The sequence below is a fragment of the Somniosus microcephalus genome, chromosome 3 (assembly GCF_052327205.1).
Source record: "Somniosus microcephalus isolate GS21.2 chromosome 3, FLI_Smic_1.0, whole genome shotgun sequence".
Classification (NCBI taxonomy): domain Eukaryota; kingdom Metazoa; phylum Chordata; class Chondrichthyes; order Squaliformes; family Somniosidae; genus Somniosus; species Somniosus microcephalus.
In genome coordinates, this window is record NC_140989.1 from 123,771,522 (window position 1) to 123,785,876 (window position 14,355).

At 47.2% G+C, this 14,355-nt stretch overlaps 1 protein-coding gene across 1 annotated transcript in view; it reads left to right on the forward strand.

The window, feature by feature from the left end:
- The first annotated feature begins 11,118 nt into the window (after positions 1-11,118).
- Positions 11,119-14,355, forward strand: part of ehbp1 (EH domain binding protein 1) — a 321,338-nt gene continuing 318,101 nt past the window's right edge. The window contains exons 1-2 of the mRNA XM_085977747.1: positions 11,119-11,137; positions 11,573-11,649. Coding sequence (XP_085833873.1) covers positions 11,119-11,137; positions 11,573-11,649 — 96 coding nt within the window. The remainder of the gene's footprint in view (positions 11,138-11,572; positions 11,650-14,355) is intronic.

Consider the following 14,355-nt stretch of genomic DNA (forward strand, 5'->3'; position numbering starts at 1 on the left):
GTAAGGAGGGTAAATCGTTTGCCTGCCAGGTAGTGCCTCCAGCGTCGTACCGCCTCCACAATCGCCTGAGCCTCCTTCTCGACCGACGAGTGTCGGATCTCAGGGCCCTGTAGGGTCCTTGAGAAGAAGGCCACCGGTCTCCCCTCCTGGTTAAGGGTGGCGGCTAGGGCGAAGTCGGATGCATCGCTCTCGACTTGGAAGGGGATGGACTCATCCACTGCGTGCATCGTGGCCTTGGCAATGTCTCCCTTAATGAGGGAGAAGGCTGCGCACGCTTCCTCCGTAAGGGGGAAGGATGTGGACTTCATGAGGGGTCTGGCTTTGTCCGCATAATTGGGCACCCATTGGGCATAGTAGGCGAAGAGCCCCAGGGTTCTCTTAAGTGCCTTAGGGCAGTGGGGGAGGGGTAGCTCCATGAGGGGGCGCATTCTTTCGGGGTCGGGGCCGATGAGTCCGTTCTCTACTACACAGCCAAGGATGGCAAGGCGCGAGGTGTTAAACACACATTTCTCCTTATTGTAGGTGAGGTTCAGCCGTTGGGCTGTACGGAGGAATTTCTCCAGATTCACGTCGTGGTCCTGCCGGTTGCGGCCGCAGATGGTGACGTTATCTAGGTAGGGGAATGTGGCCTGCAGTCCGTTCTGGTCAACCATCCGGTCCATCTCCCTTTGGAAGACCGAGACCCCGTTGGTGACACCGAAGGGGACCCTAAGGAAGTGGTATAGGCGCCCATTCGCCTCGAAGGCGGTGTACTGGCGGTCCTCGGGGTGGATAGGGAGTTGGTGGTAGGCCGACTTAAGGTCGATGGTCGAGAATACGCGGTATTGTGCAATCTGATTGACCATGTCAGATATGCGGGGAAGGGGGTATGCGTCCAGCTGGGTGTATCTGTTTATGGTCTGGCTGTAGTCGATGACCAGGCGATTTTTATCGCCGGTCTTAACGACCACGACCTGGGCACGCCAGGGGCTGTTGCTCCCCTCGATGATGCCCTCCTTCAGGAGACGCTGCACCTCAGAGCTAATGAAAGCTCTGTCCCCAGCGCTGTACCGCCTGCTCTTGGTAGCGACGGGTTTGCAGTCGGGGGTGAGGTTAGCGAACAGGGAAGGTGGCGGCACCTTGAGGGTGGATAGGCTGCAGGTGTTACGCGGTGGGCGGTTTAACCTTCGCTGGTTGTCGACTGTGAGTGGCGGGAGGGGTCCACCGTATGCTAGGGTTACACTTTGGAGGTGGGATTGGAAGTCCAGCCCTAGTAGGACGGCAGCGCAGAGCTGGGGGAGGACGAGGAGTTTAAAGTTTTTATACTCTGTACCCTTAACCGACAAGGTCACAGCACAGTAGCCGCTAATGTCCGTGGCGTGGGACCTCGATGCCATCGAGATTCGGTTGCGCGTTGGCAGGACAGGGAGGGAGTAGTGGCTCACCGTGTCTGGGTGGATGAAGCTCTCCGTGCTTCCGCTGTCGAACAGGCAGGTCGTGGCGTGGCCGTTTACTTTGATGTCCATCATCGACTTGGACAGGTGGTGTGGGCGGGCTTGATCCAGAGTGACGGAGGCTAGCGTGTAGGTAAGCGAGTCGTTGTCGTCTGCGGGCGAGGCGGTCGTCGGGTCCGGGGGCCCGGTGGCAGTCGGGCGTGGTGTGTAAAATGGCGTCTCCCACGAGGTAGGACAAAATGGCGGAGAAGATGGCTGCCCCCATAACTCACATGAGGCACTATTGGGGTCGGTTGCCTTGATCAAAGATGGCCGCCCCCATGACTCACGTGTGGGGATACTGGCCTCAGTTGCCGTGAAAGAAGATGGCCGCCCCCACAGTTCGCATGAGGCACTGCTGGCCTCTGAAGATCCGCTCCTGCAGGCCTTAGAGAAGTGGCCTTTCTTCCTGCAGGTTGTGCAGGTAGAGTTCCTGGCTGGGCAGCGCGACCTCGGGTGCTTCTCCTGGCCGCAAAAGAAGCAGCCGGCGGCCCGATCGCGGGTGCCCGATGTCGGAGCCGGTACCGGGGGTGGCGGGCCCGGTCGGGTCCGGGACGCCGACGCTGAGGTAGGTCCCGGGGGCGGCGCTGCGAAGGGTATTGCGGTAGGGGTCGGGCCCGAGTCCCAGGGTCGCGAGCAGTACCTGGAAAACGCCTCCTGGTCCTGATGGGCCACCTCCAGGGAGAGAGCGAGGGCTTCAGCTTTGTCCAGGTCGAGGTCTTTAGCTTCAAGCAGTCTTTGCCGTGAGTAGTCGGACCGTAGGCCTTTCACAAAGGCATCGCGGATATTATCTTCCATATTTTCAACAGCCGTCACCGCTTTAAAGTCACAGTTCCTGCCGAGTGCTCTTAGCGCCCGTAAAAATTCAGCTACAGACTCTCCTGGCTGTTGCGGGCGGGATCTTAGGAGGTGCCTGGTGTACATGTAATTTACCGGGCTGCGGTACTGCTGTTTCAGTAGGTTGATAGCGGCCTCGTACGTAGTCGTGTCCTGTATGAGTGCGTATACTCTCGGGCTCGCTTGGGCGTTCAGAAGTCTTAGTTTGGATCTCTGCGGGGCGCCGGATTCTTCCAGGTAGGACTTGAAGCAGTCCAGCCAGTGTTTGAAGTTGAGGGCTGCGTTTGCTGCCTGTGGGTTTAGATCCAGGTACGGTGGTTTGAGGGCTTGCAGCCAAGCCGGCTGGTGTGGCTGTGCTTCTGGGAGGGCTTCTGGCTGGCCAGTAGTAGACATCTTTAAAATTTAGTCAATAAAATTGATATACCTATCAATTCGTCCAATAAAAAGCGACGAGTTAGGAACGTAACTAAAGGTTTTTATTGACTAAATAACAGAGCCCACCCTCGTGGGTGATCGGGTCCAACAAGGAGGAATACCAGCCAGTCGACTACCTTTATACCTGGGCAGGTAGGTGGAGCCATGGGCGGAGTCGGAGGTGGTCAGCCCAGGTATAACAGCGCGACAAGACGCGACCTTGTATCGTGATACAACAGTGATAACGGTGATAACAATACAACAGTGATAACTATAGTGTAACGATAAAAGTGGTTTACCACAGTATCCCATATGCCTTTTTAACCACCTTATCTACCTGCTCCACTGCCTTCAGGGATCTATGTACATGTACACCAAGGTCCCTCTGACCCTCTGTACTTCCTAGGGTCCTACCACTCATTGTGTATTCCCTTGCCTTATTTGTCCGTCCAAAATGCATCACCTCGCACTTTTCCGGGTTAAATTCCATTTGCCACTTTTCCGCCCATCTGACCAACCCGTTTATATCGTCCTGTAGCCTGAGGCTTTCCTCCTCGCAATTTACCACCCCACCAATTTTCGTGTCATCTGCGAACTTACTGATCATACCTTTTACATTCTCATCCAAATCATTTATGTAGATCACAAACAACAAGGGACCCAGCACCGATCCCTGAGGTACCCCACTGGACACAGGCTTCCAGTCAGAAAAGCAACCTTCGACCATCACCCTCTGCCTCCTGCCACTCAGCCAGTTTAGGATCCAACGCGCCAAGGCACCCTGGATCCCATGGGCTCTTACCTTCTTGACCAGTCTCCTATGCGGGACTTTGTCAAAAGCTTTACCGAAGTCCATGTAAACCACATCCACAGCATTTCCCTCATCCACCCCACTAGTCACCCCCTCGAAAAATTCAATCAGATTTGTCAGACATGATTTACCCTTGACAAAGCCATGCTGACTATCCCCGATTAATCCTTGCCTCTCCAAGTGGAGATTAATTTTGTCCCTCAGAATTTTTTCCAATAATTTCCCCACCACAGATGTTAGACCCACTGGCCTGTAATTCCCTGGTTTATCCCTGCTACCCTTCTTGAATAATGGTACTACGTTAGCTGTTCTCCAGTCCTCTGGTACATCCCCTGTGGCCAGAGAGGTTCTGAAAATTTGTGTCAGAGCCCCTGCAATCTCCTCCTTTGCCTCCCACAGCAGCCTGGGATACATCTCGTCCGGGCCTGGGGATTTATCCACTTTTTGGCCTGCTAAAACCGCTAGCACCTCCTCCCTCTCGATGCTAATATGTTCAAGTATGTCACAGTCCCCTTGCCCGATTTCTATGTCTGCATCGTCTTTCTCCATAGTCAACACAGATGCAAAAAATTCATTTAAAACCCCGCCTACATCCTCTGGCTCTACACACAGATTGCCACTTTGGTCCCTAATGGGCCCTACCCTTTCCCTGGTTATCCTCTTGCCCTTAATATACTTATAAAACATCTTAGGATTTTCCTTTATTTTGCTCGCCAGTGTTATTTCATGGCCCCTCCTCGCCCTCCTAATTTCTTTTTTAAGTATGCCCCTGCACTTTTTATACTCCTCTAGGGCTTCTTCCGTCTTTAGTCTTTTGTAACTGCCAAAAGCCCCCCTTTTATTTCTAATGCATTTTTGTATATCCCTTGTCATCCAAGGTTCCCTTTGCTTGTTGGTCCCACCCTTGACCTTTACAGGAACATGTTGGCGTTGTACTCTCTCTATTTCCCTTCTGAAAGTCTCCCACTGTTTTGATGTGGATTTTCCTATAAGCAGCTGCTCCCAGTCCACTTTGGCCAGATCCTGCCTTATCATATTAAAATCGGCCTTCCCCCAATTTAGAACCCTTATTTCCGGGCCGTCTTTGTCTTTTTCCATGACCACCTTAAATCTCACCGAATTATGGTCACTGTCGCCAAAATGCTCTCCTACTGACACTTCCACCACTTGCCCGGCTACATTCCCCAGAATTAGGTCCAGTACCGCCCCCTCTCTTGTAGGACTTTCTACACGTTGGCTCAAAAAGCTCTCCTGGATGCACTTTAAGAATTCTGCACCCTCTAAGCCTTTCACACTCTGACTGTCCCAATTTATATTGGGGAAGTTGAAATCCCCCACTATTATTACCCTATTATTTTCGCACTTTTCTGAGATTTGCCTACATATCTGTTCCTCTATCTCCCCCTGACTGTTTGGGGGCCTATAGTACACTCCCAGCAAAGTGCTTGCCCCCTTTTTGTTTTTAAGTTCTACCCATATGGCCTCATTAGAGGAACCCGCTAATATATCATCCCTCCTTACAGCAGTAATTGACTCCTTAATTAATATTGCAACACCCCCTCCCCTTTTACACCCCCCTCTGTCTCGCCTGAAGATTCTATACCCCGGAATATTGAGCTGCCAGTCCTGACCCTCCCTCAACCATGTCTCCGTGATAGCAACAATATCGTACTCCCATGTGTTCAACAACAACTTCAGTTCATCCACCTTATTTGCAAGACTCCTTGCATTAAAATAAATGTCTTCCAGCCCTGCCATATTCTCTTTTGCCTTCACATATTTGCTCTGCCTTCCCAGCTGACTTGTTTTTTCCTCCGTATTTGGCTGTAAATCACCCCCTACTATAGCTCCACTCTGTACCCCAACCCCCTGCCAAGTTAGTTTAAACCCTCCCCAGCAGTGCTAGCAAACCTCCCCGCAAGGATATTGGTTCCCCTCTGGTTCAGGTGTAAACCGTCCGACTTGTACAAGTCCCACCTTTCCCAGAAGCAGACCCAGTGATCCAGGAAACTAAAGCCCTCCCCCCTGCACCATCCCTTTAGCCACGCATTCATCTGTTCTATCTTCCTATTCCTATACTTACTAGCACGTGGCACCGGGAGTAATCCAGAGATTACAACCTTTGAGGTCCTGCTCTTTAATCCTTCACCTAGCTCCCTAAATTCTTGCTGCAGGACCTCATCCCTCTTTTTACCTATGTCGTTGGTACCAATGTGGACCACGACCACTGGCTGTTCACCCTCCCCCTCCAGAATGCCCTGCAGCCGCTCAGTGACATCCTTGACCCTGGCACCAGGGAGGCAACAAACCATCCTGGATTCACGTCTACGGCCACAGAAACGCCTATCTGTTCCCCTTACTATAGAATTACTATAGAGCTGGGTGTCATCAGCGTACATGTGGAAATTAACGCTGTGTTTTCAGGTGATGTCGTCGAGGGGCAGCATGTAGCTGAGAAATAGGGAGGGGGCCAAGGATAGATCCTTGGGGGACACCAGAGGTAACGGTGCTGGAGCAGGTGATTCTCTCGCTAGGATGAGATAGATAAGAATGGAATCAGGCGAGTGCAGTCCCACCCAGCTGGACGACGGTGGAGAGGCATTGGAGGAGGATGGTGTGGTCAACCATGTCAAAGGTTGCAGACAGGTCGAGAAGGATGAGGAGAGATAGTTTACATAAGAACATAAGAACATAACATAAGAACATAAGACGTAGGAGCAGGAGTAGGTCACGCGGCCCCTCGAGCCTGCTCCGCCATTCAATAAGATCATGGCTGGTCCGATCTTGGCCTCAACTCCACTTCCCTGCCTGCTCCCCATAATCCTTCACTCTCTTATCATTGAAAAATCTGCCTATCTCCACCTTAAATATATTCAATGACCCAGCCTCCACAGCTCTCTGGGGAAGAGAATTCCAAAGATTCACGACCCTCTGAGAGAAGAAATTCCTCCTCATTTCCGATTTAAAAGTGTGCCCCCTTATTCTGAAATTATGCCCCCTAGTTCTAGATTCCCCCATGAGGGGAAACATCCTCTCTGCATCTACCCTGTCAAGCCCCTTCAGAATCTTATATGTTTCAATAAGGTCCCCTCTCATTCTTCTAAACTCCAATGACTATAGGCCCAACCTGCTCAACCTTTCTTCATAAGAGAACACCTTCATCTCCGGAATCAACCTCGTGAACCTTCTCTGAACTGCCTCCAATGCAAGTATATCATTCCTTAAATAAGGAGACCAAAACTATACACAGTACTCCAGGTGTGGTCTCACCAACGCCCTGTACAGCTGTAACAGGACTTCCCTACTTTTATACCCCATTTTCTTGCAATAAAGGACAACGCTCCATTTGCCTTCCTAATTACTTGCTGTACCTGCGTGCTAACTTTTTGTGATTCATGTACAAGGACCCCCAGATTCCTCTGAACCTCAGCATTTTGTAATCTCCCCATTTAAATAATTTGCTTTTTTACTTTTCCTACCAAAGTGGATAACCTCGCATTTTCCCACATTAAACTCCATCTGCCAGATTTTTGCCCACTGCCTATCTGTATCCCTTTGCAGATTCTTTGTGTCCTCCACACAATTTGCTTTCCCACTTATCTTTGTATCATCGGCAAATTTGGCTACATTACACTCAGTCCCTTCATCCAAGTCATTAATATAGATTGTAAATAGTTGAGGCCCCAGCACTGATCCTTGCGGCACCCCACTAGTTATAGTTTGCCAACCTAAAAATTACCCATTTATCCCGACTCTTTGTTTTCTGTTAGTTAGCCAATCCTCTATCCATGCTAATATACAACCCCGTGAGCTCTTATCTTGTGTAGTAACCTTTTACGTGGCACCTTATCAAATGACTTCTGGAAATCCAAATACACGACATCTACTGGTTCCTCTTTATCCACCCCGTTCGTTACATCCTCAAAGAACTCCAGCAAATTTGTCAAACATGATTTCCCTTTCATAAAACCATGCTAACTCTGCTTGACTGTATGATGATTTTCTAAATGTCCTGCTATCACTTCCTTAATGATGGACTCCAACATTTTCCCAATGATAGATGTTAGGCTAACTGGTCGATAGCTGCCTGCTTTCTGTCTCCTTCCTTTCTTAAATAGGGGCGTTACATTTGTGGTTTTCCAGTTCGCTGGGACCTCTCCAGAATCCAGGGAATTTTGGTAGATTACAACCAATGCATCCACTATCTCTGCAGCCACCTCTTTTAAGACCCTAGGATGCAGGCCATTGGGTCCAGGGGACTAGTCCACCTTTAGTCCCATTAGTTTGTCTCGTACTTTTTCCCTAGTGATAGTGATTGTTTTAAGTCCCCCCCGCCCCCCCCCGCCACCCCAATAGCCCCTTGATTATCCATTACTGGGATGCTTTTAGTGTCTTCTACTGTGAAGACTGATACAAAATATTTGTTCAAGGCCTCTGCCATTTCCCTGTTTCCCATTATTAATTCCCCAGACTCATCCTCTAGGGGACCAATGTTTACTTTAGCTACTCTCTTCCTTTTTATATACCTGTAGAAGCTCTTACTGTCTATTTTTATATTTCTTGCTATCTTCTCTCTATCATTTTTTAGTCATCCTTTGCTGCTTTTTAAAAATTTCCCAATCCTCTGGCCTTTCACTAATCTTTGCAGCATTGTATGCTTTTGTTTTCAATTTGATACCATCCTTTACTTCCTTAATTCACCACAGATGGTTCATCCTTGTCTTAGAGTCTTTCTTTCTCACTGGGATATATCTTTGCTGAGCGTTATGAAATATCTCCTTAAATGTTTGCCACTGCTTTTCTACAGTCTTACCCTATAATATATTTACCAAGTCTGCCTTCATACCTTTGTAATTAATTACCTTTTGTTTAAGTTTAGGATACTAGTTTGAGACCTAGCTTTCTCACCCTCAAACTGAATTTGAAATTCTACCATGCTATGATCACTCTTTCCAAGAGGATCTTTCACTTCGAGATCATTAATTAATCCAACCTCGTTACACATTACCAGATCTAAAATAGTCTTCTCTCTGGTTGGTTCCACAACATATATTTCCAAGAAACCATCCCGTATACACGCTAAGAACTCTTCCTCAAGTCTACCTTTGCCAATTTGCTTTGTCCAATCAATATGAAGGTTAAAATCTCCCATGATCATAGCCGTACCTTTCTTACAAGCCTCTATTATTTCTTGATTTATTCTCTGTCCTACAGTGTGGCTACTGTTTGGGAGCCTGTAGACCACTCCCACCAGTGACTTTTTACCCTTATTATTTCTTATCTCCACCCAAACTGATTCTACATCTTGATCTTCTAGGCCAATATCATTTCTCATTACTGCACTGATCTCATCCCTTATTAACAGAGCTACACCACCTCATTATTCTTTCTGCCTATCCTTACGAAATGGCAAATATCCCTGAATATTCAGTTCCCAGCCTTGGTCACCTTGCAACCACGTCTCTGTAATGGCTATCAGATCATACCCATTTATTTCTATTTATGCTGTCAACTCATCTGTCTTGTTACGAATGCTGCGTGCGTTCAGATATAGAGCTTTTAATTTTGTCTTTTTACCATTTTTCCCCACTCTGACCCCTCTTTCTGATGCACTCTTATGTGTATACGCTCTGTCCCTTCCTGTCACACTCTGGTTATCATTACCCCTATCGCTACCCTGCACTTTTGCCTTCTCATTTTACTTTGACTTTTTAAATTTCAGCTCAGAGTATCCCTCCCCACCACTATTTAGTTTAAAGCCCTATCTACAGCCCTAGTTATTCAATTCGCCAGGACACTGGTCCCAGCCTGGTTCAAATGAAGTCCGTCCCGACAGAACAGCTCCCTCTTATCCCAGTACTGGTGCCAGTGCCCCAGGAATCGAAACCCATTTCTCCCACACCAATCTTTGAGCCACTCGTTCATCTCTCTGATCTTATTTACCCTATGCCAATTTGCACATGGCTCAGGTAGTAATCCAGAGATTATTACCTTTGTGGTTCTGCTTTTTAATTTAGACCCTAGCTGCTCCTACTCCCTCAGCAGAACCCCTTTCTTTGTCCTACCTATGTCGTTGGTACCTACATGGACCACGACAACTGGATCTTTCCCCTCCCACTCTCTTTCTCTCCAGCCCAGAGGAGATGTTCTTTACCCTGGCACTGGGCAGGCAACACAGCCTTCGGGACTCATGCTCTCAGCTGCAGAGAACGGTATCTATCCCCCTAACTATACTGTCCCCTACCACTACCACATTTCTTTTTGCTCCCATCACTTGAATGGCTCCCTGTGGTCAGTTTGCTCATCCTCACTGCAGTCCCTGCTCTTGCCCACACAAGAGAGTAAGAACCTCGTAACCGTTGGACTAGAGCAAGGGCTGAGGCTCCTCCACCGCTACCTCCTGGGTCCCCATACCTGCCTCGCTCGTAGTCACACTCACCTGTCCCTGACCAGGGACCAAATTTGAATTAATTAATCAAAGGGGTGTGACTGACTCCTGGAACATAGCATCCAGGTAACTCTCCCCCTCCCTGATGTGTCGCAGTGTTTGAAGCTCAGACTCCCACTCATCAACATGGAGCCGAAGTTCCTTGAGCAACCAACACTTACTGCAAATGTGGTCACCGTGGACCTCAATGGTGTCCACCAGCTGCCACATGTTGCAGCAGTAACACATCGCCTGCCCTACCATCGCTAATGTATTTAATTAATTAAATGTACAAGTTTTGAACGTTTAGTTTTTAATCCCGGCTCTTAATTTAAACCAATGCCCAAGAAAAGAGAGAAATACTGACCAACCAATCACTTCCTTGCTTTCCTGTGACGTCAAACCTTGTTTTTGTTGTCGGGTCCACTGCCTCTGCTCTCGGGCCTTCATCTGCCGCGCTGTTTATTTGCTCCGTCTCCACTCTTGCTCAGATCCGCTGCCTCTGCCTTTTCCCTGTGATGTCACCTTTTATTTTTCTCCAAATGCGGTTGGGGAGTTTCACAGAGCCGAACTCCCGTTGGTTCTCTGTCCCCTCTCGTGCAGATTTTTAACTCCTGCTCTCCTGGAGGCTGACAAAGCTAGAAAAAGAAGAAACTCGCACGTTTACACTCTGTTCCAAGCTGCACTTTGTCACAGTCACACAGGATGTTACTTGTGACTTTTCGTTTCGGTACTGTGGCAGGGGCAGAAACCTGATTGGAGAGATTCAACATTGGAGTTCTGGGAAAGATGGACATGGATTTGGGAGGCGACAACACATTCAAAGACTTTGGAGAGGAAAGGGGGGAGGTTGGAGATGGGTGGTGGTTTGCAAGGATGGAGGATTTAAAGGCAAATATTCGGCATAATTTTTTTTCGGTGCACGGCCCCGTTAAGGGGTTGCACGGCTCATTCACAGTTTCACGCATGTGCGAAATTTAACAGTTGGAAAAGCTGGTCCCGGGCTGCATGGGACCGGCAGAGAGCTGTGCAACTGCGCAGCTTGGAGGGAACGTTGGTCAAGGGTTTTTTTTGAGGAGAGGGGTGATGATGGCAGATTTGAAGGAGAGTGGGGGACAGCACCTGAGGAGAGAGAACCGTTAACAGTATCAACCAATATGGGAGCCAGGAAAGGAAGTTGGGTGGTCAGCAGTTTAGTGGGAGTAGGGTCGAGGGAGCGGAAGTAGTCTCATGGACAAGATGAGCTCAGAGGGCATGAGGGAAGACTGGAGAGAAACTGGAGAATGATGCAAGCTCAGGGCTAGAGCAGGGGGGAACTTTAGAGGAAGTTTGGCCCAGTGGACGAAGGGAAGGAAGTGAAGTGGCAGAGGCAGCTGATCTGATCAATCTTAGTGACAAAGAAGTCCATGAGCTCTTCGCACTTGTTGTTGGAGGTGAGGGTGGAGGAGACAGGGGAGAAGGATTTAAGAAAGCGGTTTGCAGTAGAGAAAAGAAGCTGGGGGTTATCTTTGCATTCCAGAATGATCCTGGAATAGTACAGTATTCATAGTAGGTGTGGACATTTGTTACTAGGAATTATGGTAAAATAAAAGTGTAAATTATAATTAAAAGTATTAATTTCTTTTTCTTTTCAGGATCCACATGCTGAGGAATTTGAAGACAAGGAATGGACTTTTGTTATAGAAAATGTGAGTTTAGTATTACCACTGTTTCACCTTCATTTAGGTAGGATGTGTTAATGTACTCTTAACGCAACATGTATTTTCCAAAATAATCGTCTGATGCATAACGCGGACAAAAGGTAGGCTTATTGTCATTGCTCTTATAAAATTAAACTTTTCTATCACCTGATCCCACATTGCTACCAACTTCAAAGAGAATTGCACCGTAGAATCAGAAACTGCACCTGTGTATATTAAAAATATCTAATGGGTGGTAGCGCATTGGTTAGTGCTTACAGCTCAGCCTGTGTGAATTCCTTGATCTCGGCTGATTAAGTGACACGGGAACAGGGGAGAAAGTCAAATAGAGGAGAACAGACAATTAAATCTGTGTGTATTCCGCCCACAGGCTGGTTATGGAGAAGCATTAGCAGAGGCCTTGGAATATATTATGTGCTGTTGAATTTTGAATGTTGGGATACTTAAGTGCAAAAGATAAAAATTAAATTGTGGGGGAAGGTAAGAAAATGAGATATGATTGAGTATGTGTTAAGGGTGTAACTTAACTAGTTTACTCTAGTAGTTTGCAATATCATAAAAATTCTTCCTTGTAACAGACTCTCTTATTAAACCTCCAGCTAAAAGTTGGAAGTTTATTGTGGTGGTAAAAAGGGGCATTCTTGGGTTCCACTGATGGATGGAAGTTTATCCGGTGAATAGCTGAGCTATGCAAACCAGGAGGATCCAGGTTCAGTTGTTCAGTTTCTGCTGAGTTAACTGATCTCAGTTAGCCTCAACGCTACTTAATTAGCATGGGGAAATTCAACCAGGATTCCCACTCCTGCAAAAGAAAGAGAGAGAAGCCAGAACTGGAGAGATACTATGGGACAGAGAGAGATGGACAAGTGAAAGTGGTTGTAGACAATATATTGGTGTCTTTGAGAGAACCGCTGAAGTGAGGAAGAGGTAACGGGCAGAGCCAGAGATTGGATGTGTGATACCCATGGTGAGTGTGAGCAGGGGCTTGGGCAGCACATTGCATGCACCACAGGCTTCAGAAGCCAGGCTAGTGGAACAATTGGTTTAAATGCTTGTGAGATTGTACTGGCTAAAAATTCTAAGGAGCTATGGCATTTCTGCTTGGCAATGAAATGCGAAGGTTGTGAACATTAAAGGATGAGATGATGAGAGATCCTGATAGCAGTTTGAAAATAATTGGAAATAGCAATTCTGATCCTACCTGAATCGAGGGATTTCTGAGATTGGAGCCATGATGAGCCATCGGGGGAGTTCAGTTTTTTAACTGGTACCTGAGATTCCCAGCTGGTCCACCCAATACCTCTCTACCTCTGGAAACATCTCTTTAGATGGCCACGTCAAGGCAATGTAAAAATTAATTTGCTGTTTTATGCTCGTACTTAATGTCCTGCAGAAGGAGAGGTTACACATGTCTATCAAAAGGAAAGTTGATGTCAAATTACAAGAATATAATGGATTCCCTCAGCAAGCATACTTTTATTATTTTTTTTCTCACCAATTTTATTCCCTTTCAAAGCCCTGCATTTTTCAGGTAAGCTATGGATTGCATGTTTATTTTAAAACAAACTCTTTGCTCCAGTGCTGCGGTGTTGTCACACAAGTATATATTCCAGATAAATTCTTGCATCTGACATTGCAAAAGGAGAGTGGAAATTAGCAAGGGAGAAAAATAGAATTTTCATTTTGTCACATTTCTGCCTGCGAAAAAAAAAATATTAATGTTAACCAAAATTAATTTTGTTTTATAAACTAATAAAAAATTGTAGATTCTGTATGCGCAGTAAATTTTCTGGACCTTGTGATTTTGTGAACACTTGCAAGGCATACTGGAGAACTTGAATTTCTTGTAATTTGATACTGACTTTCCTTTTGATAAGAGTATCTAGCCTCTTCTTTTGGAGGACATGCAATATGAGCACAAGACACCAGAGTTTGAGGAACAGAGAATTCTGGGGGAGTTGTAGTGCTGGAGACGGTCACAGATGAGAAGCAACGAGGCCATGGAGGGATTTAAGGAAAAGGGAATGGGATGAAGTGGAAAGCTCTTTTAAAGAGCCAGCATAGGTGCAGTAGGAACAGGAGTAGGCCATTCAGCCCCTCTAAACTGTTCCACCATTCAGTTAGATCATGGCTGATCTGTGACTCAACTCTTAAATGACCTAGCTCTAATTTTAAGATTATACTCCCTTGTTAGAGGTGATCTAATCAAGGTCTTTAAAATGATAGAGATTTGATAGGGTAGATACAGAGAAACTATTTCCTTTGTAACAAGGGGGCATAATCACCTCTAACACCCCCTTCTGCAGTTGTACAGGGCCTTGGTGAGACCACACCTTGAGTGTTGTGTGCAGTTTTGGTCGCCTTATCTGAGGAAGGATGTTCTTGCCATGGAGGGAGTGCAGCGAAGATTCACCAGGCTGATACCTGGGATGGCAGGAATGACGTATGAGGAGAGATTGGGTCGATTGGGCTTACACTCGCTGGAGTTTAGAAGAATGAGAGGGGATCTCATTGAAACGTATAAAATTCTAACCGGACTAGACAGACTAGATGCAGGAAGGATGTTCCCGATGGCCGGGGAGTCCAGAACCAGGGGTCACAGTCTAAGGATAAGGGGTAAGCCATTTAGGACAGAGATGAGGAGGAATTTCTTCACCCAGAGAGTGGTGAACCTGTGGAATTCTCTACCACAGA